Raw genomic sequence first — 26,495 nt, 5'->3', positions numbered from 1 at the left:
TCACTATGCAAGCTTAGCACATCAGAAAGCCCAGGAAAAACTGGTTGCACGATCAGGCATCAAAAGCCGTTCGCGAGATGCACGAAAGTGTTGTCTACAAAGTGCCATTATCCTGTGGTAAATATTATATAGGACAAATGGGAAGATGCCTAAATGAGCGATTGGGTGAGCATGACTATGTTGTGAACAATAAAAAAGGGGGGCACATGAGCATTCATTGCCTAAAATGCAAAAGCAAAGGAAAAGAAGGAAAAGAGGGTTGTGGTCCTCTTTTTCACAAGTGCAAAATCCTTTACGGGAACAAATGTCAAATTACGCGCGAAATTGTTGAGGCGTTGGAGATGGCACGAGCTGGCGATGACTGCGTAAGTGCTCTGTCAATTCTGCTCTTACAAAAAGAGATGTCCTATCTTTTATCGTTTAAGTGTGACACTCGATCACTGTTATCTACCTTTCACCACTCTGTGGTAATGCCTTGCAGGCATTATCAAGAGTATAAAAATCTGTTTCTTGCATGTAATAAAGATCAGTTGGAAGTAAGCGCTCGTGTTGTGTGTCTTATTCTACGTCCTTGTTTTTTGCGCTTTTACGTTCAGCATGGTAAACCAACTCGCCCAAACTCGGCCTTTATTAAAAAAAGTAGTCTGTTGTTAAAACTTTTTTGATACCTAAACAAGCTAATCACAAAAAAAAAGATATAAACTAAAGCTTTGAAAAAAGATATAAACTAAAACTTTGATGCCTCTGGCTGTTTTGATATAGTGACATATTAAAAATACGATTCCAGTTGCAGTTATGATTGGACAGTAGAGTAACATAGGATGCTGTTAGAGCGTACTAGAATGTTTTGAGTGGAAGGAGCGGAGGCCGGTTCTATTGTTAGCCGCGGTCCCGCTTGTGTAGAAAGTTGCGGCGGCGCTGTCGTCGCCCGCACTTGAAGAGCCTTGCTTGCTGGGAATGGTTGTTGTGCTTGCTTCTGGCAGTTATTGCTATTAAGAAATCTCTGCTGGCCTGCTCTCCACCTGTAATGCCTCCCAAACGACGGCTAAATAACAGCTACGCGCCAGGGTGCAAGAAGGGATATGCTCGAACTGGCCCACGCAAGCCCACAGCATTTCCTTATAACCTTCAACTGCCTCAATTATTACAATCTGGCAAAGAGCGTCGCTGGGTCAAATGTGCCTGAGGTAATGGTTAGCTCGCTTCTATCAGTGAAGGACCAGGTGGCAGGTTCTCACAAGCAGCAGAAACTTATTGATATGCTGATCAACGTAGAGAATCTTGATGAAGTAAAAAGAGCTCTTAACAACAAAGAAGCTAAAGAAAAAGGAATGCGGTCACTGACCATGTCATGAAATTCAAAGGCATTTCGGAACCTCGTACGGGTTCCTTGATCACTGAGCGGGACAAGAAATTGTCGCGACTTATAAAGTAACACGTGGCGCAAGGAGCATGCGTAGATAGGTGGCATGGTTCCATGCAGCCGGTTCATGATAACTGGTGTCGATTGGATGATTAGAGATTCCATCAGCCACCGAGATGACACGTTCCTTTCCTTCGCGATGACAGTGGCGTGGTCCCAGTCAATCGTATGAGTATGCTCTTGCACATGCTCGGCAATGGCGTTCGTTGTGTGATTATTATTTCTGACGTCACGTTTGTGGTCGTTAAGCCTTCTGGGGAACTTTCTCGTTTCGCCAACGTAAACCTGGGGGCAATCAGCACATGGGATCTGGTAGATGACACCTGAAAATGCTTCAATCGGCAGTTTATCTTTCACGTTGCCGATACCAGTAATGTTCTTTTTAAGAGCGTGAGCTCTTACTCATCACGTTTTGAGATTTCGTAGGGTCTGCTACCACCCTTGATCACAGCGCCATCTGTGGCAGCAACTACTCATCACGTTTCGGGATTTCGTGACCTCTCCTACCACCCTGAGATCAAATCGCCATGTGGCTGCAACTAGAAAACAGCACATCTTGCATTGAGACCTGTAGCGCCATCTACAAACGCATTGTAGAAACAACCACTTGTCGCATGCCAATGACGACGTCATGGTCTAATATGGTGGATAGAGGTGAAACTATGTGAGTATGACGTCAGGGGACGAAATGGCGGCATAGTTTCGGTTTCTCGAATCCAGGATGGCGACCATTAAAATTGGTTGTGCCCTCTCATCCCATTCCCCCCCCCCCTCACCAAAAAATATCCAAATATCCTAAAACGGTTAGGAAAACTGTCCCGTTACCTATAGATCTATACATTCGTTCTGCTATATAGGGTATACCGACAATAACGGGCACCCATCCGAGGACAGTTGTATACCAAATTTGGCAGGCAAATAAAACCCTATGGGTTGTGGTATAGAAATAAAACCACAATTAAATAACAGGTAAACATTGTATACATGCAATTATTAATTGAAGCATTACCATATCGCACCACAAGCCGAATTCTAGGCCCACCTTGACCCCCCAAATGAAGCAAATTCGGTTTGGGACGTATCTTGAGTGGGTGCAACTCGACATTGGGTAGACGTGCATTTTAATTTCTCTGGTAGATGGCGCGAGGTGGCGATCGTTCGGCTAGGCGGCGTACGTGCACGCGTAGCCGAGCATGGTGGCGATCAACCCCATTTCAAAGGGCATAACATTCTGTTTCTCAACACAAGAGGTGCATTCTTCTTCTCTTTCTTCATGTAGTAAACCAAACAGCTAACGCTAGTTACTTCAATGTTTTCCAGACGGTGGCGGTCTTTTTTTCTTTTTCTCATTAGGGAGACTGTGGAGTCCCTGAGTCGCTTAAATTGGGTTAGGTAATAATTATTACTTCTATTCTGTTCCCATTTTTTTGTACCAGTATTCTTTCTTTCTTAAATTATCAAGAATGAATCTTGTCATCCACATGTATTCTCAACACTCTGGGATATCATGGTTCGAAAAGCTTCAACAAAATTATTGTATTCAATTTCAACATTTTCCTTGGAAATGAAGGAAAAATCGGTTGATTCCAGTAGCCTACAAAACAAGCCATGATTTATTTTCCTCTGGAGTTTCGGGCAAATGGGCCTTTCATTGTCGGGCATTTAAATCTGCATGGCAACAAATAGTGGTCAGCAACAGGATAAGGGCACACTCCAACACAAACCCTATTATCAACGTTACACAATACACGATCAATTAGTGCACTTGTTGTGGTGGCAACGCAAGTAGGTTCAACGATCAGGTTGTGCAAGTTTAAGGATTCCAGGAGCAGTGTGTAATCATTTTGGGTATGAGGTGTGATATCAATGTTAAAATCACCAACAATAAGAATATACTGCCATTATGCTCATGTGATAAATGAGTAAGGGATGTTTCAAACTTCTCAGTGAAGATGGTTAATGGTGATCTTGGGGGGTGGTATACCACTCCTGCTATTATGCCACCTGAAAGTTTGCTAAAGCGTCATTCTATAGCACGGTCACTAACTGAAGCTGTAGACAATACCTGAAAACTAATGCCTTGTCTTATGTATATTCCCACCCCTGCCACCTCTTGCACATGAATCACGTGGGAGGGAGGAAAATTTATAGCCGGATATTAAGATAGTCTCATTGTCCCTCACGGATATTAAATCAAAGCTAGAGTTATGACGCAATATATACCCAGTCAATGCATTGGAATTATTGCATAGGCTGCGCATATTACAGTGAAGTATCGAGAGTGTATCTTGTATTGAGAGTGTATCTTTATTTTCAATTGGTCTATTTCAGAGATTGTGTAAGGCATGTTTTTTTTTTTTTGTACAGGAATAAAATGTTACCCTTGATTTATTGAGTTCATTTCCACCAGATCGCCTTCTGACGCTATATGTAGAACAGGCAATTTCTCAGCTTTCTGCATCAAGATTTGCCCTTGCTCTATCCAAATAAACTTCCAGCTCTGTTTCTTATGGTGACGAGCTTTGCTGAGCAAGAGTTTCGTTTCTACACAGAGGTGCTTTGTGGACGACGAGGGGACTCTGTTTGGGAGAACTACGAATGCATCTTATTGAGGGACAGAGTAGTGATCGCTACAAGTAGCTTCCGCATGAAAGTCGTCTTGGGGTCTCAAAATTGGAAACAGCTGCCCAAAGCCACGTTTGGTGCCCGCAGCTGGATAAAGCTGGATAAGGACGGTATAGCAGTGGCCCAGGAATGCCATATTTGTCATAAGAACCAGCAAATGCCAAGGCCAACATCTGTTAGGCCCTGACCTTTCCCCAAGACGCCATGGTCTCGTCTGCAGGTGGACTTAGCAGGACTAATGTATAATGCATATTTGTTCATTGTGGCGGATGCATTTTCAAAATAGACAGAAGTCTATCCAGTGCAGCAGTTACTACCCAGTGCCAGAGGCAGTCTTTGCATGTCGAGGCTTGCCAGATGTCATCGTATCAAACAATGGCCTGGCATTTGCGTGAGAAGAGTTCCAAGGTTTTCTTGCGGAAAAGCTGCATCCAACAAAAACTGTTGCCACCACTTCGCCCAGCGACCAACAGTGCAGCAGAGTGGGGGTGATCATGAAACAGTCATAACCAGCTAGCTAGAATTTCTTCCGACATACAAGTCAGCACTGCATGAAGTAACTGGCAGCAGTCCTGCTGAGCTTCTGCGGAAGTGTAGCTATGGCAAAAGAGCTCCATGGAAATATTACCAGACATCAATGAAGATGGCTAACCAGGAGCCAGGAAAACAGCTACGTCTTTGTGCAGAATTTCCGACCTGGGCCGAATTGGGTGCCAGCTACAGTGGAGTCAGACCAAAGGGACTTCTGGACAGCCGTGCGTGGACGAGGCACCATGATCCTGTATGAGTAGCATCTTGGACAGCCAGTTCAATGGACTGCCATCTTTCTCATCCCCCTATCCTGTTGCTGAGGTGGTGGGTCAAGGAGTTATCCTGAGGACATACACGGGGGTCCTATTGTGTCACCACTGATTCCTCTGTGCACATTCATCACAGCGGCTGAAACCTGTGGAGCTATACCTTCCGTAGTGGCTTTCTTTCGTGTAGGGTTTTAGTTGCCGCATGCAAGGGAGGGATGTTATATTTATGACAACCTGCCAAGGATCATGAATGTTGTGTTGCGGCTATCCCAGGCATCTGCCCATTGCATCATTATTCTTATCTGAAGGCTGCTCCTTAGCTCTCAATGCGCCTAAATCTAATAGTACCAGGCTTGTTGTCAATGCCAACAGAAGGCATTTTGGACCCTTCATCTCAACTTTGTCCGAAGGCCAGACATAGCAATTAAGGGAAGGTGCCATACCGCCGTACAGTTTGGCTGTGATACCTTCACACCATTACAAGGGGGGTGGGGGTGGGGGGGGGGGGGGGGGGGGGGGCAGTTGGTGTCATCTAAGGAAGTTTCTTTTGCCTACCAAACCTCTTTGAATCAAACTGTTTTTCCTCAGACTTTCAATGCTCAAGGCTAGTGAAGTGTCATGTGATTGTAGTGTCGCGTGATCAACTGTGACGTGTGATGATGCAATGCTGAGGGGGCGTTGCTCTCGTTAAAAGCGAGAGTGAGCAAATCGCTCGGTGTTAGTCTTTTTCTGTATGGCCCAGCATGCCAAATAAACATGTTGCTGAGTCGTTCTGCCTCCGCTTCGCTCACTGCGGCTACAACATGTTGGTAGCAGTGCTAACACAGGACGGAGCGAGAACACAACACAGGCGTTGTGTTGTGTTCTCGCTCTGTCCTGTGTTACCGCTGTTCCCAACATGATCATAAACCAACAAGCCCAACTCTCCACCCTTCTGGGCTACAACATAATAGGTGAACAAGGATGGGGTGTTGCCGGACTGCGTAAAACTCATCACAGTTTTCTTGCAGGGTTCTCCGGCGAGGCACAAGGGTGGCAACGCTTGGAAGATTCGACCAGTTCTTTGAGGATGGGAACGAGAATTTTGGGTACTACGTGGAAAGGTTCGAGCGCTTACTGAAGGCCTTCAAGGTGAGTGACAACTTCAAGGTCTCGATGTTTATAACGGCGATAGGCAAGAAAGCATACAATACGCTGAAGACTTTGCTAGAGCCTTGAAAGCCAGAGGACAAGACTTATGCGGAACTGGTAGAAGTGCTGCGAAGTCATTGCACACCGAAGCCCATGGTCATCGCAGAAGGATTCAAATTTAATTGCCGGTGCCAGCAAGAGGGAGAGTCTATAGCAGCATATGCAGTGAAGTTGAGGTGATTGGCAGCTTCATGCGAATTCAGAAAATTCCTCGACGAGTTTTTTTTTTTTTTTAAGTGCCATGTCTGTGCACTTGTCTCGTCCTTTGTCCCTTGTGCTGCCGAAAAACAATGTCACACCAACTTGGCCAAGCTTCTACAGTATCTGCATCCTCAAAGAGGCTCTGTGAGACCGCTTTGTAGTGGGCCTCTGCGACAACGCAACACAAGCAGAGTTGCTGAAGAAAAGCAAGTTGGCGTTTTCATATGCCTGTGACATTGCGAAAAGCATCGAGCTAGCGTGAAAGGAAAGTCTGGAATTTCATCCGACGGGGGTGCACAGTACAGTCAACGCCGTGCGTCATAAGCCAGGTGGTGCTAAACGGCCACAGCAGCGTACAACTTCATCCGGTGCAGGACTAGCAAGAGACAGAGTGTCTGAATCGCTGGACTGTTTCTGGTGTGGCTCAGCGCACGAAGCATCAAACTGCAAATATTTGCAAGTATCGCTATCATGTCTGCAAGCGTTACAGACACTTGCCGAAAATGTGCTAGTCTAGAGACTCGGCAAATGCGGTAGCTGAGGAGGAGGCGGATTGTGACCATATGTGTTGTCGTACAATGTCTATTCTTGCGCAGAACGCCCAGGGCATTATAAAGTCTGCCTTAAGGTAGCCAAGAAGAATGTTAACATGCAAATAGACACGGGTGCATCTGTTTCTATTGTGCGAGAAACGCTATGCAGGAAATTCTGGCCCAGTCTACCTAAAGAGCCTTGTCACATAAAGCTGAGGACATACGGTGGGTCGCCGCTAACAATCACAGGGAAGTTGACATTTCCAGTCGAACATAATGGCCAGTACAAGCAACCTCCGCTCATTGTTGTTAAAACCCACAACAATAGCGACACTTTGTTGCTTGGACGTGACTGGCTGGAGCCCCCTGAGCTAGACTGGTCAAGTGTGTACGGTGTGTGTTTAAACAAAGTTGCGGTGCTACTTGAGAAGTACATGAAAGTGTTCGAGCCCACTCTGGGGCTGATCAAAAGCAGCGCAGTCAGGCTGGTTTTGAAGGAGGGGAGCAACCCCACATTTTGCAAGGCGCGACAGGTGCCATTTTCTTTGAGGGAAGCTGTGTCATTTGAAATGCAGTCTCTCGCAAACAGGGGAGTGTTAGTGCCTGTACAGAAAAGCGGCTGGATGATGCCCCTAGTTGTTGTGCCTAAGGCGAACAACAAAGTCAGAGTGTGTGGGAACATCAAGGCTACATTGAATCCATGCCTGCGAACTAACCATTATCCTCTTCCCATGATGGAAGATTTGTTTGCAAAGTTTTCAGGATGCAAGAATTTCACAGTGCTTGATTTGTCTACGGCGTATCAGCACCTTGAACTGCATCCGAAGGCACTATCAATGGTGGTTGTCAATACACACCTGGGGCTATTCAAGGGTACATGCGCTTGCCCTATGGCATCACAAGTGCACCTGCTATTTTCCAGTCTGTCATGGATGATGTGTTAGAAGGGCTTGAGTGGGTAAGCTAAGCTGCAACTTGGATGATGTACTTATCGCGGGTTCAACATTTGACGAATGTCTTCATAGAGTGAAAAGGGTGTTGCCACGTTTTCTGGAGAAAGGCATGTGATTGTAAAGGGAAAAGTGCAAATTCTTTCAAACGTCTGTCACTTACCTAGGACACATCCTGGACGACAAGGGCACACGGCCACCGGATGAAAAGGTGAAAGGGATAAAACAGGCACCAAGTCTAAAGGATCCGGCACAGTTACGAACTTACTTGGGCTTGACTGACTTCTACGGGAAGTTTGTGCCGAAGCTGTCAGCTAAGCTGATGCCTCTGTACAACGTTCTGAACAAAGAAAAGGGATTTTGGTGGTCACAGGAAGCTGAGCAAGTGTTTTAAGAAAGTAAGAGCTGGTTAACACAAAGCAATGTGCTGACGTACTACGACCAAAAAAAGGCCGATAGGACTAGTGTGCGATGCTTCGGCTTATGCCGTAGGGGCCATTCTTTTTCATAAGACTGGAAGCGACGAAAGGCCAATTGCCTATGCTTCAGAACATTAAGTAACGCAGAGCATGGGTATGCTCAGATTGAAAAAGAGGCCCTTGCTGCTATTTGTGGGCTGAAAAAGTTCCACAAATATCTGCTCAGGCATCGCTTTGAGATTTATTCTGACCATCAGCCATTGGAAGGTTTGCTTGCTCATGGTAAACCCGTACCAGTGATGACAGCAACCCGCATGCAACATTGGGCTTTACTGCTCACAGCATACGATTATTGTTGGGTTTACCGCAAAGGTTGAGATGTTGGAAGTGCCGCCGGTTTTTCACGGTTACCACTAGCAAATCACAACGATGTCTCGGACTATTCACATTTCTTTTCAGTTGTCAATGAAGTGCCATTGCCTGCTGTTGAAACTGAGAAATGCACTAGAACTGACGGAGTGTTGCTGAAAATGTTGTGGTATACGATGAGTGGTTGGCCGGCGCATGTCACAGGTGGTGACATAATGCCTTATTTCATTCGCCGACATGAGCTGCCTGGGATCAGCAGTGTGCTACATGGGGAAGTCGAGTGATTATACCTTGTAGTTGCGTGAACAGGTGTTGCATCTTTTGCACGAAGGACACCCCGGGATGACGCACATGAAAATGCTCGCCGGTAGCTTTCCGTGGTGGCCTCAGCTCACGGAGGACATTGAGCAGATTGTGAAAAGTTGTGGCACGTGTGAGTTAACACAAAAAGTTCTGCCACGTATTCCACTGCTAACTTGGGGTTGGCCAACTCGCAGATGGCAAAGAATCCATCTGGACTTTGCTTTCACGGATAACCAGTGGCTCCTAGTCATAGTGGATGCGCATTCCAAGTGGATAGAGGTGTTAGTCATGCCATCCACCACTACCGAAAACACCACTGAAAAGCAGTGGAGTGTCTGTGCGTCATACGGACTACCGCAAGAAATAGTTATGGACAACGGCCCTCAGTTCTGTGCAAAAAATTTTGCAGACTCTCTCCGCAGGAATGGGGTGCGGCATACCAGGATGCCGCCGTACCACCCCGCATCAAATGGAAGTGCAGAGCGGTATGTACAGACCATTAAGCAGGACGTTCTGCGGCAGCTTCTCGATGAGAGAACAGGGATAAAAAAACTTTGCAACATCAGATTGATCAATTTCTGTTCACGTACCGAAACACACAAACCACAACCATGGGGCTGAAACCCGCAGAACTGTTTGTCATGGAAGCCTCGCACACGCCTGACCTTTCTCCAACTGAACTTGGAAAAGCGTATGGATGACAGGTTCTACCAGACGAAAGAGAAGGCTAATGAGAGAGGGCGGTCATAGAGATCATTTGAGGAAGGCGACCATGAACTAGTGCAAGGACTACGTCCAGGGGAGGCAGAGTGGTTGCGGGGCGTCGTACAACAGCGATGCAGTGCATCCACCTACAATGTTAGAATAGGGCAGCAAGAGAGGTTTGTGCATGCTGACCACCTACGTTCGTGTTCATTTTAAAGTGTTGAAGCCAGGCCGACCGTGTATCCTTCTGTGCCCAGTTAAATATTCGATTCTGTACTGGAAGAGTCATCTGCTGCTGCTGCACTTGTGTTTGTCTTCTGTCGTCCATTCATTTTTTGTGCTGCATGTTTTCCTCTTCAGGGAGAAGGAGCTTTCGAAAGTTTCGGTTTTGGATTCAGTAATACTTTTCCCAATCCAATCCAAACCAAACCAGGAAAAAACAGAACTATACTCAGAACAAAGGCATACAAAAGCGCATCTCGTCGGCGTGGTGGTGTGGTTGATTGCATTTAGTGGGCGACTCTGTCTCTGCCGCGGCAGCATTTCATCAACCCTAGCCGCTTTGGACCACTCCAGAGAGCACCATGATGGACTTGCATCCGGCCAGCAATCTGATTTGGAACTTTTTTGTAAACATTCCACGGAGAATCGAAACTCGATGTCTTAAATGCAAGGCAGTCCTGAAGACCCCGGCAAGTACGACAACAACCCTAGCAATGCATTTAGGGAGACACCAGGACTTGCTCAAGGACCACCAAAAGAAGCGGGACGCATGCAAAAGGCCATCCAAGCTCAAGGGGGGCAAGCAAGGCAAGTGTCAACAACCATCCATAGCTGACAGTTTCAAGCCGAAAATGAAGGCTTCAGCCCCAAAAGCCCAACAGATGACAAAAATGACAGCTCACTTCGTAGCTCGCTTCGTAGCCCCTACAACATTGCCGAAGAACTGGGTTTTCTCGAGATGATGAAGTTCGCTATGCCGGGTTATGCTGTGCCATGTCGGACAACGTTCTCGAGAGCCATTATTCTGGATCTCTACGCATCAAGCAAACAGAAGGTGAAAAGAAGCTCGGGGACATTTTTGCACGTGGAGTGGAGCCGCTTCGAATCACAACTGATGGTTGGACATCGCGGGCAAATGACAGCTACGTTTGTGCAACTTGTCACGTCATGGACAGTGACTTTGTGTAACACGTGCATGCATTGGCTTGCACAAAGATGAGAGACTCTCAAACTGCAGAAAACCTGGAGCTATTTATCGCAGATGTCATTGATTAGTGGGAACTTCCAGCCCATGATACTGTGCCGATCTTCGCCATTACAGATAATAAAAGGAACTTTACTTCTGAAGTAGCGCAGTCGTCCTGGAGTGGTGTGCAGTGTTTCGGCAGCAATGTTTGAATCAAGCCTTTTGCGCAGCATCAAGACGAGGTTCCCCACTATCAAGATGTCACACCTTCCTGCATTGGCAATGTTGGTCGATCCTACATACAAAGATGTCTGTTATGCTGAACGACCCACAAAGCAATGGGCGTTCACTCTATTCACAACGGCTGCAGAAGAGACTGTGCCAGTTGATCAACATGGTACAGCAACAAGTGAGAACAACACCTGCTCTGCAGACCCTTCAGGGGACTCTGTGTGGAGTGCTTTTACGCACTTCAGTTCGCTTGCACATCATCAGTCAAGCCGTACAATCTCGAATGAGGTTGCTGGGTACTTGAGGGCCCCCCTTCTACCCCGGTCCGAAGACCTCCTTGTGTGGTGGAAAGCCAAGACCTTTACCCAACTCTGGTTGCAGCTGCCTGCAGGTATCTTTCGACACAAGCCACCCAGACAAGAAGTGAAAGTTTTTTGACTGCAGGAGCCGTTGTAAGCTGCAGAAGGGAGCACCTCAAACCCCAGCATGTGGAACAGCTAGTGTTTTTGCACGAAAATTTGTAGATTTTCGTAAATAATCAAGTTGCTTACTTTCCATGAATAAATCCCAGACCTTAGCCCTCTGCCATTTTTTTTCTTTACTTGCTACTATTCGAAGTGCTTCGAACCAAAAAAGCACTATTCATACAAGCCTAGTCGTTCTGCCTCCGCTTCGCTTACCGCGGCTACAACAGCTGGCAGCTTTGTTTGAAATATGCCTTAAATAACAAATGCAGGAAAACTGCTCTGTGCAACACAAACTCGCCTGTTACTTCTCAACTGTCGCAGCACTGCCGCATCAAGAATGTCACTTTGTGGTGGTGCTTTATGCCATGGCGTGGCGAAAGGGCCGAGCAAAGGACGCTCACCATGCGTTTTGCTTTCACCCTTCAGGCGTTGCTGCTGTCAAACGGCGGTGTGCTCCTTCCTGCTACGGCCCCGGCTTCGCCGGCACCAGCGTCAACGGCTACAAGAATCAATGCGGATCATGGCCAGAACTACATCGTCATCGAGGCACCAATGCTATTTGCATCAAGCCATGGTTCTGTGACGTCATCAGGAAGCCTGGCTATAAAGACTGCACCACTACCGGACATCTTCAGTGGGCGTGGCGAAAGGGCCGAGCAAAGGACGCTCACCATGCGTTTTGCTTTCACCCTTCAGGCGTTGCTGCTGTCAATCGGCGGTGTGCTCCTTCCTGCTACGGCCCCGGCTTCGCCGGCACCAGCGTCAACGGCTACAAGAATCAATGCGGATCATGGCCAGAACTACATCGTCATCGAGGCACCAATGCTATTTGCATCAAGCCATGGTTCTGTGACGTCATCAGGAAGCCTGGCTATAAAGACTGCACCACTACCGGACATCTTCAGTGGGCGCGGCGAAAGGGCCGAGCAAACGACGCTCACCATGCGTTTTGCTTTCACCCTTCAGGTTAGTTATAGTTCTTGTCTACGGAGCGATAACCGATTTCTCATTGTTGTGCCGCGCCCACAGAAGTGCTTGAGTATTGCATATGACTGTTTTTGTGTTTTGAAATTACTTGTTTGCGGAGACGTGGAAGAAAATCCTGGACCAGCAATAGAGGAAATGCTTCAGACTCTTGTAGATGGTCAGCAGTCTATTAGGTCAGACATAGCTGACTTGAAAGCACGACTGGAGAACACAGAGACACTAATACACAGCTTTGGTGTGCGTTTGACAGACCTCGAGAGCAAAGTAAACGTGATGCAGAGAAAGATTATCTCGAACGAAGGAGTTAACTCAGCTTTAACAGACATACAGGTGACTCTCCAATCGCAGCATGCAAAATTAGTCGATCTGGAAGATAGAAGTCGCAGATCGAACTTAATTGTTTTCGGAATCGCAGATATACCTGACGAAACAGAAACCGACTTAAGAAATAAAGTTATAACAGAAACATTCGAGCATAAACTGGGCGTTACCTATTCGTCTGTCGCTCGTATTCATAGACTTGGAAAGCCTAAACCAAATCGACCAATTATTCTTTCTTTCCAAGATTTCCGAGAGAAGCAAGCCGTCTTGTTAAACGCAAAAAAACTGAAGGGAACAAACACTTATATTCAGCAGGATTATTGCGCAGACACGTTAAGGAAACGCAAGTTGCTTTGGGACAGCTCTAAACGTGAAAGAGACGCTAAGGAAAAGGTGTCACTTGCATATGATAAACTTAGAATCGGCGACAAAACCTTTCTTTGGGATGACGCGTTGAACACCAGAAAAGAGCTGCCGAAACCGAAAAGGTTATCTTCTTCTAGCTAGCAGTCCGAGCCTTGCCAGCTACGCTTGCTGTCTCTAAATGCTCGCAGTATCGTAAATAAAGCAGATAAGCTTGAAAATCTTTTGTTGCTGTATGCCCCCCATCTTTGTGTTATCACTGAAACTTGGTTGAACGAGTGGATTCATGACGATGAAATAGTTCCACCAGCTTATCAGTTGTATAGAAGAGATAGAGGCTCTCGGGGCGGCGGTGTAGCAGTCATCGCGAAAAAGGGAATTAACATAGACGTTCTTGATCAAATCCACAATCACGAAAGTTTATTCTTAAGAGTGGTGTGGTCGGGAGTGACTTTTGTTCTTGTCACGGTTTACCGCTGTCCTGATTCAAAAGACGATTACATGATTCAGTTATATGATGATGTTGTAAAGCTGCAAGGTAAAAATTTAATAATCACTGGAGACTTCAATTTGCCAAGTATTAATTGGAACGACCTTAATTATGGATGCTCCACTTCTTCGGACGCGCTACTGGACATTATGCTTTCTCTTAACCTGGATCAAGTAGTAAAAGTAAACACAAGAGAGAATTCAATCCTTGACCATCTGTTCGTTAGTGAAATTTTTTGCAGTGGAAATGTATCCGTTGAGACTGGAATTTCAGATCATGAACTAATTTTTTTCACGTGGGCTAGGGCTCTTGATAAGCAGAAAAACACTTCTGCAGAAAACTTAGTTAAGGATTTTAATCGAGCCAATGATGTGGAAATAATAGACTATTTGGATACTCACCTTTGCGTTCCGGTGACTAACGTTGAAAGCGCATGGAAGTTGTTTCGTAATACTGTCACATACTGTGTAGAAAATTTTATTCCATTAAAAAGAGTGCGTAAACGTCGCTCAAACCCATGGATTACGAGAGAGATAATTCACTGTGGGCGCAAAATAAAACGAATGCGGAAGAAAGCTAAGACAGGAAGTGAGCAGCTAAAACTTCTGAAGAATAATTTATTGACAATGATTAAGAAAGCCAGAAATAATTTTTTCAGTTACAGGTTGGAGGAGTTCATTAAAAGTGACCCTTCAAAATTCTGGCGATTTCTTGGGCAAACTAAAACAGACGTTTCGAAAATAAAAGTCGCTGGCAGAACACTGACTGACCCCTGTAGTATAGCAGAAAGTTTTAATCGCTACTTTCAAAGTGTATTCTCGGAACCGGATGAATTTGTGCATAGATCACCCGCATCTGTTTCTTCACAAGAAATTGTAATCACGCGCGAGGGTGTTCTGGCGATGGTTTTGAATGTCAATACCAGGAAATCTGGTGGACCTGATGGCATTCCTAATTTGTTTCTGAGACGCTATGCAGAGCAGGTTTCTGGATTCCTTACGGATCTTTTTAACTTATCAATGAGTTCATGTGATATACCAGATGAGTGGCGAAAGGCACGCATTGTTCCTATACATAAAAAAGGGAGTCGCCTATTAGTAACGAACTATCGCCCAGTTTCTATCACTAGTCAATGTTGTAAGATGTTGGAGCATGTTATAGCAAGTTACCTTCAGAAATTCCTTGCTGAACAAAACACACTTTCCCCTTACCAGCATGGTTTCAGAAAAGGCCTGTCTACTGTCACACAGTTGGTCTCAACAGTTCATGAATTTTTGAGTATTCTTGACACTTCTGGACAGTTAGATGTGTTGTTTTTAGATTTCTGTAAGGCCTTTGACAAAGTGCCTCATGGTAAATTATTGTTGAAGTTGCAGCGCCTTGGTCTTCCATCTGACATAATAGGATGGATTTATGCTTATCTTAAAGACAGACAACAATTTGTTCAAATTAAAAATTACTCATCCGGCATGCTTTCTGTTACCTCCGGAGTTCCCCAGGGAAGTGTTCTCGGACCATTGTTATTTTTACTTTATATAAATGACTTAGTAGATGTTTTACCAGGTGATGTTTCAATCAGGTTATTCGCAGACGATTGTGTTGTTTTTAAAAAGATCTCGAGCACGGAAGACCACACTTCTCTACAGGCTGCCTTGAATGCTATTGATCTTTGGTGTCAAGAGTGGGGCATGGAATTAAACGGGGAAAAAACTGTTCTGCTCCGCGTTACAAGAAAGAAACACCCCAGCATATTCACATACGAAATAGGCAAGACTGTGATCTCTGTAGTTGATAAATATAAGTATCTAGGAATAACCCTCACAAATAATCTATAATGGTCCATTCATATCACAGATATTTGTGCTTCCGCTTTTCAAAAATTATGCTTTTTGAAACGAAAGCTTGAAAATGCTCCCGTTAGAACAAAACTTTTAGCCTATAACACATGCATAAGATCGAGACTGGAATACGCGTCGGTGCTGTGGGATCCCTACACCAAAAAGGACATAGAAAAATTGGAACGCATTCAAAGAAAAGCAGTGAGGTTTATATTTGGAAAATATAGAAGACTAGATTCTCCTTCACTACTCATGCAACCACATAAAATTCCAACATTAGCAATACGCTGGAAAATAAATCGACTTCTGCTCCTTCATAAATTTTTGTCAAGTAAAGTCCCGTTTAAACTTCCAGATTGCATTCAGAAAGCTACCACCAGGCGAACAAGGCACACTACTCAATACACACTGGCTCCGATTTTTGCAAAAACCAATTCTTACCAGAACAGTTTTTTCCCCAAAACAGTGAATGAATGGAACAAACTACCACCGAGCATTTTTGAATCGAATAACTTTCTATCAGAACTGGAAAGTCTTTTTTTTCCCAGGTAAAGGCGCCTTGATTGCACTGTATTCTTGTACTGTACCATGTCATTTTCTCACTCTTTCTATATTAATGCCTCTTTACGTTGTACTTTTGTATCTTGGACTGATGTCCTTTTTCTTGTATAGTTTTGTTCCAAATTTTATTGTGGACAAGTATTCATTTGTTGCCAGACTTACTGGTGTTGAATTTCTGGACATTTTTCTTTTGTTTGTGTAGCCTTTTTACTTTGCATTCTTTGTAAAATGCCCCTCCTGCTAGGGCCAAAGCATTGGCCTGCAGTATGGTTAAATAAATAAATAATAAATAAATAAACTGAATGGAGACGGCACACCAGCCAAAGCGGGACTTCGGCGCAGCTTTCGGCGCGTTGCCCCATGCTGATGCCGAGCACACTTGCGGGAAGGTGCAAGTCTTGTTGCAGCTGTTGGTGCAGTTCCATTGCTGCTGCAGTGTGAGCGCGCATGACCGCGATGGCTCTGAGACATGTTTCTGTCACCGTGTTTTCCTTGTCATGTGCAGCTTAAAAATGAAGCTCCTAGATTCCAACAGACGAGCATCGTGTAGAAGTATAGTGGCTGTGGAGTTCGCTGACCATTCCGCGAACTCGTTGGCCTTGTGTTCGCAAGGAAGGCCACTCCAGTGGGGTCGGAAGTCCCCAACAAAGGGGCCCGTCCCGTCCCTGCCTCCCCTTCGTGCGGCGGACGTCCTCGTTTACGCCGCGCCGTCACGGGGATGACCCGCCGGGAAAAACACTAACCATGTACAGCTGTCGACATGTGGTTGTTAAGGGGTTGACCAGGTTTCGGGGGCGCACGAGATACGGCTGAGTATTAGCCGAGTGACCGGAAACCCACTATTCCCGTAACACAGTCTCGTGCGGTGTATTCTGTAAACACTTTAGGGATCGTTTTGTCGCGTGTGCGAAAGAGATAGGAAAGTGGTAACGGCTGGGCCGTGGGTGCCGTGGGAGAGGGTGGTCGCGTTTGTGCTGTTTATCTATTTGATTGCAACCTCTCCTTTCCCAAATGTTTAATCAGCACTTTTTCCCCAATCTCTGATCAGTGGGCGGACCTTATTTTCCTTTCCTTAACCAGTGATTGGCGAGATGGGTCGTTTGTTATCTTATTGGTTGCTGTCCCCGCTAAGGGCGGAGACAGAGGGTTTAAAACCAAGCGCTCTGGGTTGAGCGGGGGCTGAATTCGTCTGATCCACGATTTAGTCATGTAAATAGTTTTCTCCTTGCTTTGTTTCTTCTCATTTTTTTTTACCTATGTTGTAAATAAATAGTTAACCTTCTCCTTTCCTTGAGTAATGTGAATGTTTGTGAGTAGAACCACCGGGTCATCAAGAAACCCCGATTTCATCATCAAGTAGTTTCCTCTCATCGCCACCGGAAGGGGAAACTCAACTGGCGCAGTCGACACAGGATCTCAACTGGCGCAGTCGACACAGGATCGCAACTGGCGCAATCGACATAGGATCGGAACTTCTTTCTACTCAAGGCATTGGACGGAAGGTGAGAAGAACAAGTCGGTGGACAAGCTGTTTGTCCTAAAGGAGAAAACGTGAAGCTGCTTCGAAAGACGACGTCGAGAGCTTAAGGATCACGGGTCGAGTTCGAGAGGACGTCGGAGGCTCAAGTCAGCGAGGAGCTGAAGGAGCCAGGCAACGACAAGCCATCGAGGGTTCGAGTCAGCGAACTGCTGAAAAAGAACCAGGCCTCCACCTCGAAAGAGTGCGAGTCAGCTAGCTGCTGAAAAGTAACCAGGCGACTAAGTGAAGCGAGGTCCGAAGCGGTGATCTGCTGAGGGACTAGGACCAACTCGTGGGCGTATACCTTCCCGGGAGCCTGCTGTCATCACGCTGAGATCGACAGTGCTGCGGTCGTCGGAGCATCGAAAGAGGTAGGACACCTTCCTGCTTTCTCCGAATTTGCCATGTCTGTGTAATAGTCGTACGCTATACGGTAGCATTGAAATGACTGATGCAGGGATGGATGCTGTGAGGGGGAACGGTCTATAGCCTATCGAGCAACTCGCGTCAACAGAGCAGGCACTAGGAAACATGACGCAAGCTTTGTGGAAAGAAAAGGAGCGCAGGGCTCAAATGTTTGAAATTGAAAAATTGAAGCTCCAAATTGAACTTAAAGAAATAAAGTTGATGCAAATGCAGCTTCCGCCACTAGCGGATGCACAACATGGAGAACGGTCGGCCGATTATGCAAATGAATTGAAAACGGTACTGGCTCCAATGCCAGAAAAGGACCCATTGGCGCCCGCGGGCCATACGGGCGGAGGTCAGAAGAGCACCGCACCAGAGGCGACATCGACGCGGTTAGCGATACTGCAACTGCGGTTGCAGATTGCAGAAGTAGAGAGGGAACCGCTTGAACTGAAGAGCGAAACGTTTCGTCTTCGTTCGGAGCGTATAGCACGAGAACAAGCCAGCGAGACGGAAAGAGGCCGGAATTAAGAAGTGTTAATTCTGAGTCTGACGTCGCTGTCCCTGGCAGATTAGTTCCCCAGAACTGCGAAAGCGCACGACAAAGTTTAAAGGTAACAGCAGGTTCTGATGAAGTTGTCGCCGAGGGGGACTGTAGGCCATCACTGGCAGCTGAGGACGCGCCGCTCGTGCCGGTCGAGCTGTCGATACAAAGAACGCAGGTTGCGCTAACTAGGACAGTCGTATTGGCAGACACGTTGGGCGCGCCGGGCGACAGCAAAGAGCTGCGTGAAGATTCAGCGACGGTTTCCATGCATGATTTTGGAACAAAGGAAGCGCACGCAGAAAACCACCGGACACCTAGAAAGAGTCGTCGCCGCCGAGTGTACCCTAAACGCAATACGCCTGCGGGTGACTCATACGGTAGCAACCGGAAGGGCAAGGTGAAAGCTTGCTTCTCGGCCGCAAGAGGCGTTCACGTTGTGGATAGGCAGCGGCAGGCGGGAAATGGCGTAGCACGTTATTCAGTGGGGACAGCAGTGTGCGCGGAAAAAGAGAGGCGAGCGAAATCACGACGTAAAAGATTTCAGAAGAGGCTGGAGCGCCGCCACAAACGGAGAGTACCTGGCAGGCGACAGTCAGGGCTAACTGGTCGCGCACCACACATTAGAAAGCAAAAACATTCATCGGGCGTGCCAGACTGCCGATTGCTGCCAAGGGGGGAAAGCTTGACAGGCAACAGCGCTTTCATATCAGAGTCTGTACGGCCGGACCGTTCGACAATCACCACGCTACCGGGCCTGTGTATAAGTTTATCACAGGAACGCAGAGGCACTTGCAAATGGGGTGCAGGAGTTGTCCTTTTTTGTGACCGGTCGGCGCCAGTGAGACCACGTCCCAGCCGGGCGCGGCTCAAGAGATCAAAGCATGCGAGTTCTCCGAATGTTCAATGTTTGCGTGTATAAGTAATCAGTAGATGTGATGTAGGAAGTGGAGCCTAAGGACTAGCTTGGCAGTTGGCATACAGAGAGCGGACATGGCAGGTTTTGGAACGTGCAGATTGGTGTCCTAACCTTGTGTGCACGGAACGAATTGAGGCTGTGTATGTGTGTGCGCAGTGCTGCTTGGAACCTTGTGGCCGGACTTTAATGTCACACTGACAGCAAGTGTCCGCGTGACATTCTTGGTTGGGAGGTGTGGAGTTCGCTGACCATTCCGCAAACTCGTTGGCCTTGTGTTCGCAAGGAAGGCCACTCCAGTGGGGTCGGAAGTCCCCAACAAAGGGGCCCGTCCCGTCCCTGCCTCCCCTTCGTGCGGCGGACGTCCTCGTTTACGCCGCGCCGTCACGGGGATGACCCGCCGGGAAAAACGCTAACCATGTACAGCTGTCGACATGTGGTTGTTAAGGGGTTGACGATGTTTCGGGGGCGCACGAGATACGGCTGAGTATTAGCCGAGTGACCGGAAACCCACTATTCCCGTAACGACTGTGTTCCTTCGCGCGGTGTATTCTGTAAACACTTTAGGGATCGTTTTGTCGCGTGTGCGAAAGAGAGGAAAGTGGTAACGGCTGGGCCATGGGTGCCGTGGGAGAGGGTGGTCGCGTTTGTGCTGTTTGTCTATTTGATTGCAACCTCTCCTTTCCCAAATGTTTAATCAGCACTTTTTCCCCAATCTCTGATCAGTGGGCGGACCTTATTTTCCTTTCCCTAACCAGTGATTGGCGAGATGGGTCGTTTGTTATCTTATTGGTTGCTGTCCCCGCTAAGGGCGGAGACAGAGGGTTTAAAACCAAGCGCTCTGGGTTGAGCGGGGGCTGAATTCGTCTGATCCACGATTTAGTCATGTAAATAGTTTTCTCCTTGCTTTGTTTCTTCTCATTTTTTTTACCTATGTTGTAAGTAAATAGTTAACCTTCTCCTTTCCTTGAGTAATGTGAATGTTTGCGAGTAGAACCACCGGGTCATCAAAAAACCCCGATTTCATCATCAAGTAGTTTCCTCTCATCGCCACCGGAAGGGGAAACTCAACTGTGGCTGTCGCGGAAACAGCTTTGTCCACTCCCTCTTTGCTGCTGACAGCCACAGCATGCAACCACAAGTCCCTGCTCTTACTAGAAATGAAAATGCCCATGAAAAACGTCACAGTGTAAGCAGAGAACAGAAAAACCCTTGGGGTCAGATGCTGGCCTTCTGTTTGAACAGCCTAGAGAGACCTCACCTGCGCACAATATCCAGCACCTGGATAAACTGGTTGAACTTGAAGCCGGCAATGTTGGAGGCCAGCAGGAACTGTGTCACCTTCTTCTGGATGTCCTGCCACACCCGCTGCAGACCCTCGCGAAGCTTCTCACTCACGTAGCGTGCCTCAATGTCCTCGCTCCGCAGGCTCTCCTCAGCTGCGAAGATGGGACACCATGGCTTCTATCCTGTTCTAATGTTAGCACTGAATCCTCATTTCTTTTTAATAAGGAAGCTTCGGAGTTAAATAAAAATGCATCCTGGTCCGGAGTTCGAACCCAGCACCACTGCTTCACGGCAGGTGGTGAAGCAGTGGTCCTGGGTTCGAACTATAATTTGAAGTTATTTCGGAACCCTGTGATTAATCAAGAATCAATGCCATGTGTGTCAAAAGTGTTAATTTGAGCTTTTAAGCCGACAGCTCTATCCAGGAAGCTTTTAAGTGCATCTGGTGACACATGAACCAAGTGCAAAAAGGTGATAGTGGCACAATGTTATAGTCCTTGCGGTATACCTCGGCCAAGTAATCAGTACATGAAATACTGTGCAATGTCACTGCATGTTAAAGAACCCCAGGTGATCAAAATTTCCAGAGCCCTCCGCTACAGAGTCTCTCGTAGCCCGATTCACTCTGGGATGATACACCCGATTAACCAAACCAAGTAATCGGTATAATATAAGCACGTTAATTCAAACTTCAAGGGACTGGAAAAATGTTCAAATTATCAAACGACCCTGAAGCAACTGTCAAGGAATACTGGCAATGAGTGTTTTTCACATTTCCATCAATGCTTTACTGCGTGCATGCCGTCAAGAGCATCAAAGCAGGCTACAAAATTGTAAGGGTCTGCTGCACATCCTTCACAGAGCGTTGTGGTGGAGCTTCGTCCCTCCCATACCTAATAAAAGACTCGGTGCCCATACGAGCTGAGTGGCATCCCTCGCCGCCGCGAAGATTTGATGATGGCACTTCGAATGTGCTAGCGATTCTGGCTCCAAATTTTTGCACATAACACTGTTTCGCTCTTCATCGCACCTGCCTAAAGAGATTAGTTTGCTATGTTTATGCACAACTAGAAACAGACTCAACAAGAGAACTTTGCTGTTTGTGGAACATACACAGTATGCCGTTCTGACATGTTTATATCTACTGCAGATAAAGCGGCTGCTCCAGGTATGAACTAGAATGGCTCATGTTGCACTGTAATTCTTTAGTTCAACGCAATATTTAGTTAAATCTAACTGGCAACTGCATGCCTCCATGTTGCGAGCATTTCTTTTCTGTAGGCAGGTAATTCAATGACCAAAGTTAACAAGCAGAGCACACTGTACAAAATAAAATTAAGTAGAAAATTCAGTTCGGCAAGTTGGTACAGATGCACCTTTTGTAAAACAGCGCGAACAACGTCGGACAAGAATGAAAAGGTCACAGGACGAGCGCTGTCTCTCAACTAAGGTTTTATTAGCAACACCTGGTGCTTATAAAGGAAAAAACACACACAAAGCACATCACATGTTACACTAAAATCGATAAAACATGAGGCAGAGGAGCACGCGATGCTCAAAGGCCGCCAAGAAAAGCTATCTCTTTGTCATTGAAAGTGATTGACATTTTGCTGACACACTTTGGCTCTTCACTGATATAGAATGTTTTCATCATTTCTCGCGTGGTCTGATCACGGTGCGTGTAAAGCAGTTTTGTGCTACGTCACATGGCTGTGTATTTTTCTTCTTTTTCATTATTTCACACTTTTTACAGTGGCTTACCAAGTATGAAAGTTCCTTGTTATTGTCTAGATTATTTCTGTGCTCCTGCAACTTTTTATTCAAGCAACATCCTGTCTGCCCGATGTACCGGGCCCCGCAGGAGAGTGGAATTTGGTATGCAACCCCTTTGTGACAAGCGCTGTGCCACAACCTTTTCTTTTTTCCAATGGTTCCCTCTCCCTTTGGATCGCTGGGCATAACTGCTTTAGTTTGATGGGAGCTGATATAGCTACACTTATTCCATATAGACTAGCCACATTTTTCAGCCCATGGGTGATGCGATGTAGCTAGGGAACAACAGCAACTTTTTTCTTTTTTTCTTTCTGGTTCTCACGACTTTTCTGAGTGTCCTGCTGTTTCGTCCACTTGAGCAAACGAGAGCAGGCCTCTGTTACTGTAAAGCTTGGGTACCCGGCAAGCCTAATCCTGGAGATTTGAGACTGCAAACTGTCGCTTAGAGCATGGTGACAGGATTTTGTCATAGAATTCCGAAGGCAGGAACTGACAATGCGGTTTTAACAATTTTTAAATGACCTGAGTGGCAACTAAGGAGCAGTTTGGCTGATGTAGGGCTGCATTTCCAGCATACATGACCGGGGCCGAACCGCAAGCGCAAATCCAAGAACTGCAACTCATCGTCGGTTGGTGCCTCGAAAGTGAAAATGGCATTGTTAAAAACAGCATTGTCAGTTCCTGCCTTCGGAATTCTATGACAAAATCCTGTCACCATGCTCTAAGTGACAGTTTCCAGTCTCAAATCTCTAGGATTAGGCTTGCCAGGTACCCAAGCTTTACAGTAACAGAAGCCTGCTCTCGTTTGCTCAAATGGGCGAAACAGCAGGACACACAGCAAACTCGTGAGAACCAAAAAGAAAAAAAGAAAAAGTTGCTGTTGTTCCCTAGCTACATCGCATCACCCATGGGCTGAAAAATGTGGCTGGTCGATATGGAGTAAATGTAGCTATATCAGCTCCCATCAAACTAAAGCAGTTATGGCCGGTGATCCAAAGGGAGAGGGAACAATTGGAAAAAAAGAAAAGGTTGTGGTGGCACAGCGCTTGTCACAAATGGGCTGTAAACGGAATTCCACTCTCCTGTGGAGCCCGGTACATCCGGCAGAAGGCACAGAAATAATCTAGACAATAAAAAGGAACTTTCATACTTGGTAAGCAACTGCAAAAAGTGTGAAGTAATGAAAAAGAAGAAGAAAAATGCACAGCCATATGGCATAGCACAAAACTGCTTTACACGCACTGTGATCAGACCACGCGAGAAGTAATAGAAGCTTTCCATACCAGTCATAAGCCAAAGTGTGTTAGAAAACCGTCAGTCACTCTCAATGACAAAGAGATAGCTTTTCTTGGTGGCCTTTGAGCGTCGCGTGCTTCTCTGCCTCATGTTTTATCGATTTTAGTTTAACATGTAATGTACTTTGTGTCTGTTTTTTCCTTTATAAGCACCAGGTGTTGCTAATAAAACCTTAGTTGAGACAGCGCTCGTCCCGTGACCTTGTTCTTGTCCGACGTTGTTCATGCTGTTTTATAAAAAAAAAAAAAAAATTAGAATACTTTAGTTAAGGCAGATTAAACACATCACTTCTGAAGCACGGTTACAGTGTACACTAAAGAAAGTGATTGTGAACCTGTAATTTGTATTTCTTTCTCTCTCTATTTTTGTGTCTTCAGATAACACCAGCACTGATCTGTTGACACTTCATTTGGTGCTGATAGCATCCTGTGCTATTTGAAGCCTACTGCAGCAAGCAATTAATTATGTTACGATACCACATGCATCCTTCCCCCAGCTCTTTTTTAGACAGCCTACTGCATTCCTGTCCTGAAAGTTCCAGAGCCCAAAAATAATAACAAAACACTGCTGATTTAGCACTTTGGGATTAGCATCGCATCCAGTAGAACATCGACAAGAGTTCCGACATGGTGAGAGTATACAAAAGACGAAAGATCTGATTAAGAAACGCAAAAGCATGAAGAGGTCAAGCCCCACAGACAAAATGGAACTGGCAGAGCTAACAAAGTTAATAAATAAGCGCAAGGTAGCCAACATACGGAAGTTTATTACGGAGAGAATCGAGCAAGCTCTAAACAATGGAGGTAGCTTAAATGTGGTGAAGAGCAAGTTAGGCATAGTGAAAACCAGATGTATTCGTTTAGAGACAAAGAAGGCAACGTCATTAGCAATATGGATAAGATAGTTAATGTAGCCGAAGAGTTCTACTTAAGTCTATTGTGGGGTTTTAATAGGGGGATAAATAGTTTCTCCCCGCTAAAACCATGGCTGACACAGTTCAAAACTGCCAGACCCCATCCCGGGATCGCGTAGGCTACAGAGCGCACGCCGACCACAGAAGGCCTGGCTCCGAGGGAACAAAGGAAAGACACTGGCTGACACAAACAGGCACTTATTGCTACACCAATAATGAAGCCAGCTAGCAACAAATTACGCTGAGGAATCAAGGTCGTCCGACTCACCAGCAAGGTTATGAGCGAATGTTCGCCATGCTAGGGCAAGGGATACTCCGCGGCCAGACGGGATGAGATGTGGGAGAACGGTCCTCCTCACGAGGCCTCGCCCCGTGGACGGAGAGCGGAGCGCCGCGGGTGATACGTCTGCTCCCAACGACATTCCCCAGCCTAAGGAAGTGATGCTGTGTTCCGCGCGCATGCACAGCAAGCCATCTCCGTGGCGCCCTCCCTTGTTACCTAAGGTAACAAACCAGGGAAAGTCACCTGGCGCCGTGGGCCGAGGTGATGCCGTGGAGGGTGCACCGTAGGAAAGCAAACCATAAAGAGAAGCTGCGAGGCTCTGTCCCCACACTATAAAGTAGCCAATGTAATCAGGACGTTAATGAGAGAGGCAGCAGAGCCCAGCAATGGGACATATCGCCAGTAACGAAAGAGGAAGTAAAGAAAACCATGGGAGCAATGCAAAGTGGGAAAAGGAGCTGGTGAGGATCAGGTAACAACAGATCTGTTGGACTGAGGGGAGATTGTGCTTACACTTTATGAAAGCCTGCCTGATCATTTGGTTGATTGAAGTCTAAGGTTGTCCCAACTCCATTAGCAATTACCTTAGTAAATATCTGATCGGCGTGTAATTTTTCAAGTCCTTGAAGTTTCCTTTCTTACGAATTAAGATAATGGTCGTCAAATGTTTAGGGGAAACCCCCAAGGTGGAGTAGATTTGTATTAAGGGAGTAACTACTCACAGACATCCACCCGAGCGCAGCCATATGGCTACAAAGGAAAGCTGTACAGCTTTCTCAGAAACTACGCAGTGAAAGAAAAATTCATCCTGGTCCGGGGCTCGAATCCGGGGTTTACTCTAAACATTTGACCAACACTGTTCCCACTTTGAGTTATTGATCAATTCGCTCTCGCCCTACCATAAGCTTGCCGTCCCGGTTAGCTCAGTTGGTTAGCTCAGTTGGTCGAGCGACTGCTCCGTTGTAGCGATAGTCCCGGGTTCGAACCCCGGACCAGGACGAATTTTTCTTTAACTGCGAAGTTTCTGAGAAAGCTGTGTAGCTTTCCTTTGTAGCTGTATGGCTGCGCTCGGGTGGATGTCAATGAGTAATTACTCCCTTATTACGAATTAAGATAATGTTAGCGTTCTTCCAAGCTTCTGGTAAGCTAGAGGTGATAACCTCAAGGTAGAGGTCATAACCTCAAGTGTACCAGAGGCTTGGAAGAACGGTAATATTATCTTGATTCACAAGAAAAGAGAAGTCAAAGAAAACAGGACAGTGCTCATCCTGTTTTTCTTCTGCTCTGGCCTTCATATTTGCGCTGTTTGCCTTTCACTAGGTTCAAGCCACGTTGAGCCCCAGCCATTTTTTTAAGGTATTTTTTTAAGGTTTGTCAACTTTTTTTTGAAGGCCCTGCCTTCCCTCCATCTTTGTGTGTCAATCTCTCTGTTAACCTAAAAAATCTAGCACTTGTGTTGCCTCCTTCTGTCCTTTCATCCTTGTTTTAGCGCTACTACCACGTCCTCTCATTCTAAACACCAGTCTGAGAAAGAATGTTCAACATGCTTTTTTAAAACTATATTGGTGGTTGTCAAGAAGTTCACGGGGT

At 46.2% G+C, this 26,495-nt stretch overlaps 1 protein-coding gene and 1 pseudogene across 4 annotated transcripts in view; one reads left to right on the top strand and one right to left on the bottom strand.

Moving 5' to 3' along the window:
- Vps50 (vacuolar protein sorting 50) overlaps positions 1-26,495 on the bottom strand; it is a 262,379-nt gene that overhangs the window by 157,565 nt on the left and 78,319 nt on the right. For all 4 annotated transcript variants that reach the window (XM_077657052.1, XM_077657054.1, XM_077657053.1 and 1 more), the window contains exon 12: positions 20,615-20,792. In XM_077657052.1, the coding sequence (XP_077513178.1) occupies positions 20,615-20,792 (178 nt within the window). The remainder of the gene's footprint in view (positions 1-20,614; positions 20,793-26,495) is intronic.
- LOC144126301 (uncharacterized) lies at positions 4,822-6,599 on the top strand (annotated as a pseudogene).

Source organism: Amblyomma americanum, chromosome 3, assembly GCF_052857255.1.
Source record: "Amblyomma americanum isolate KBUSLIRL-KWMA chromosome 3, ASM5285725v1, whole genome shotgun sequence".
Taxonomy (NCBI): Eukaryota; Metazoa; Arthropoda; class Arachnida; order Ixodida; family Ixodidae; genus Amblyomma; species Amblyomma americanum.
The sequence above is the reverse complement of the archived record's forward strand: the minus strand, read 5'-3'. Positions and strand labels throughout refer to the sequence as shown.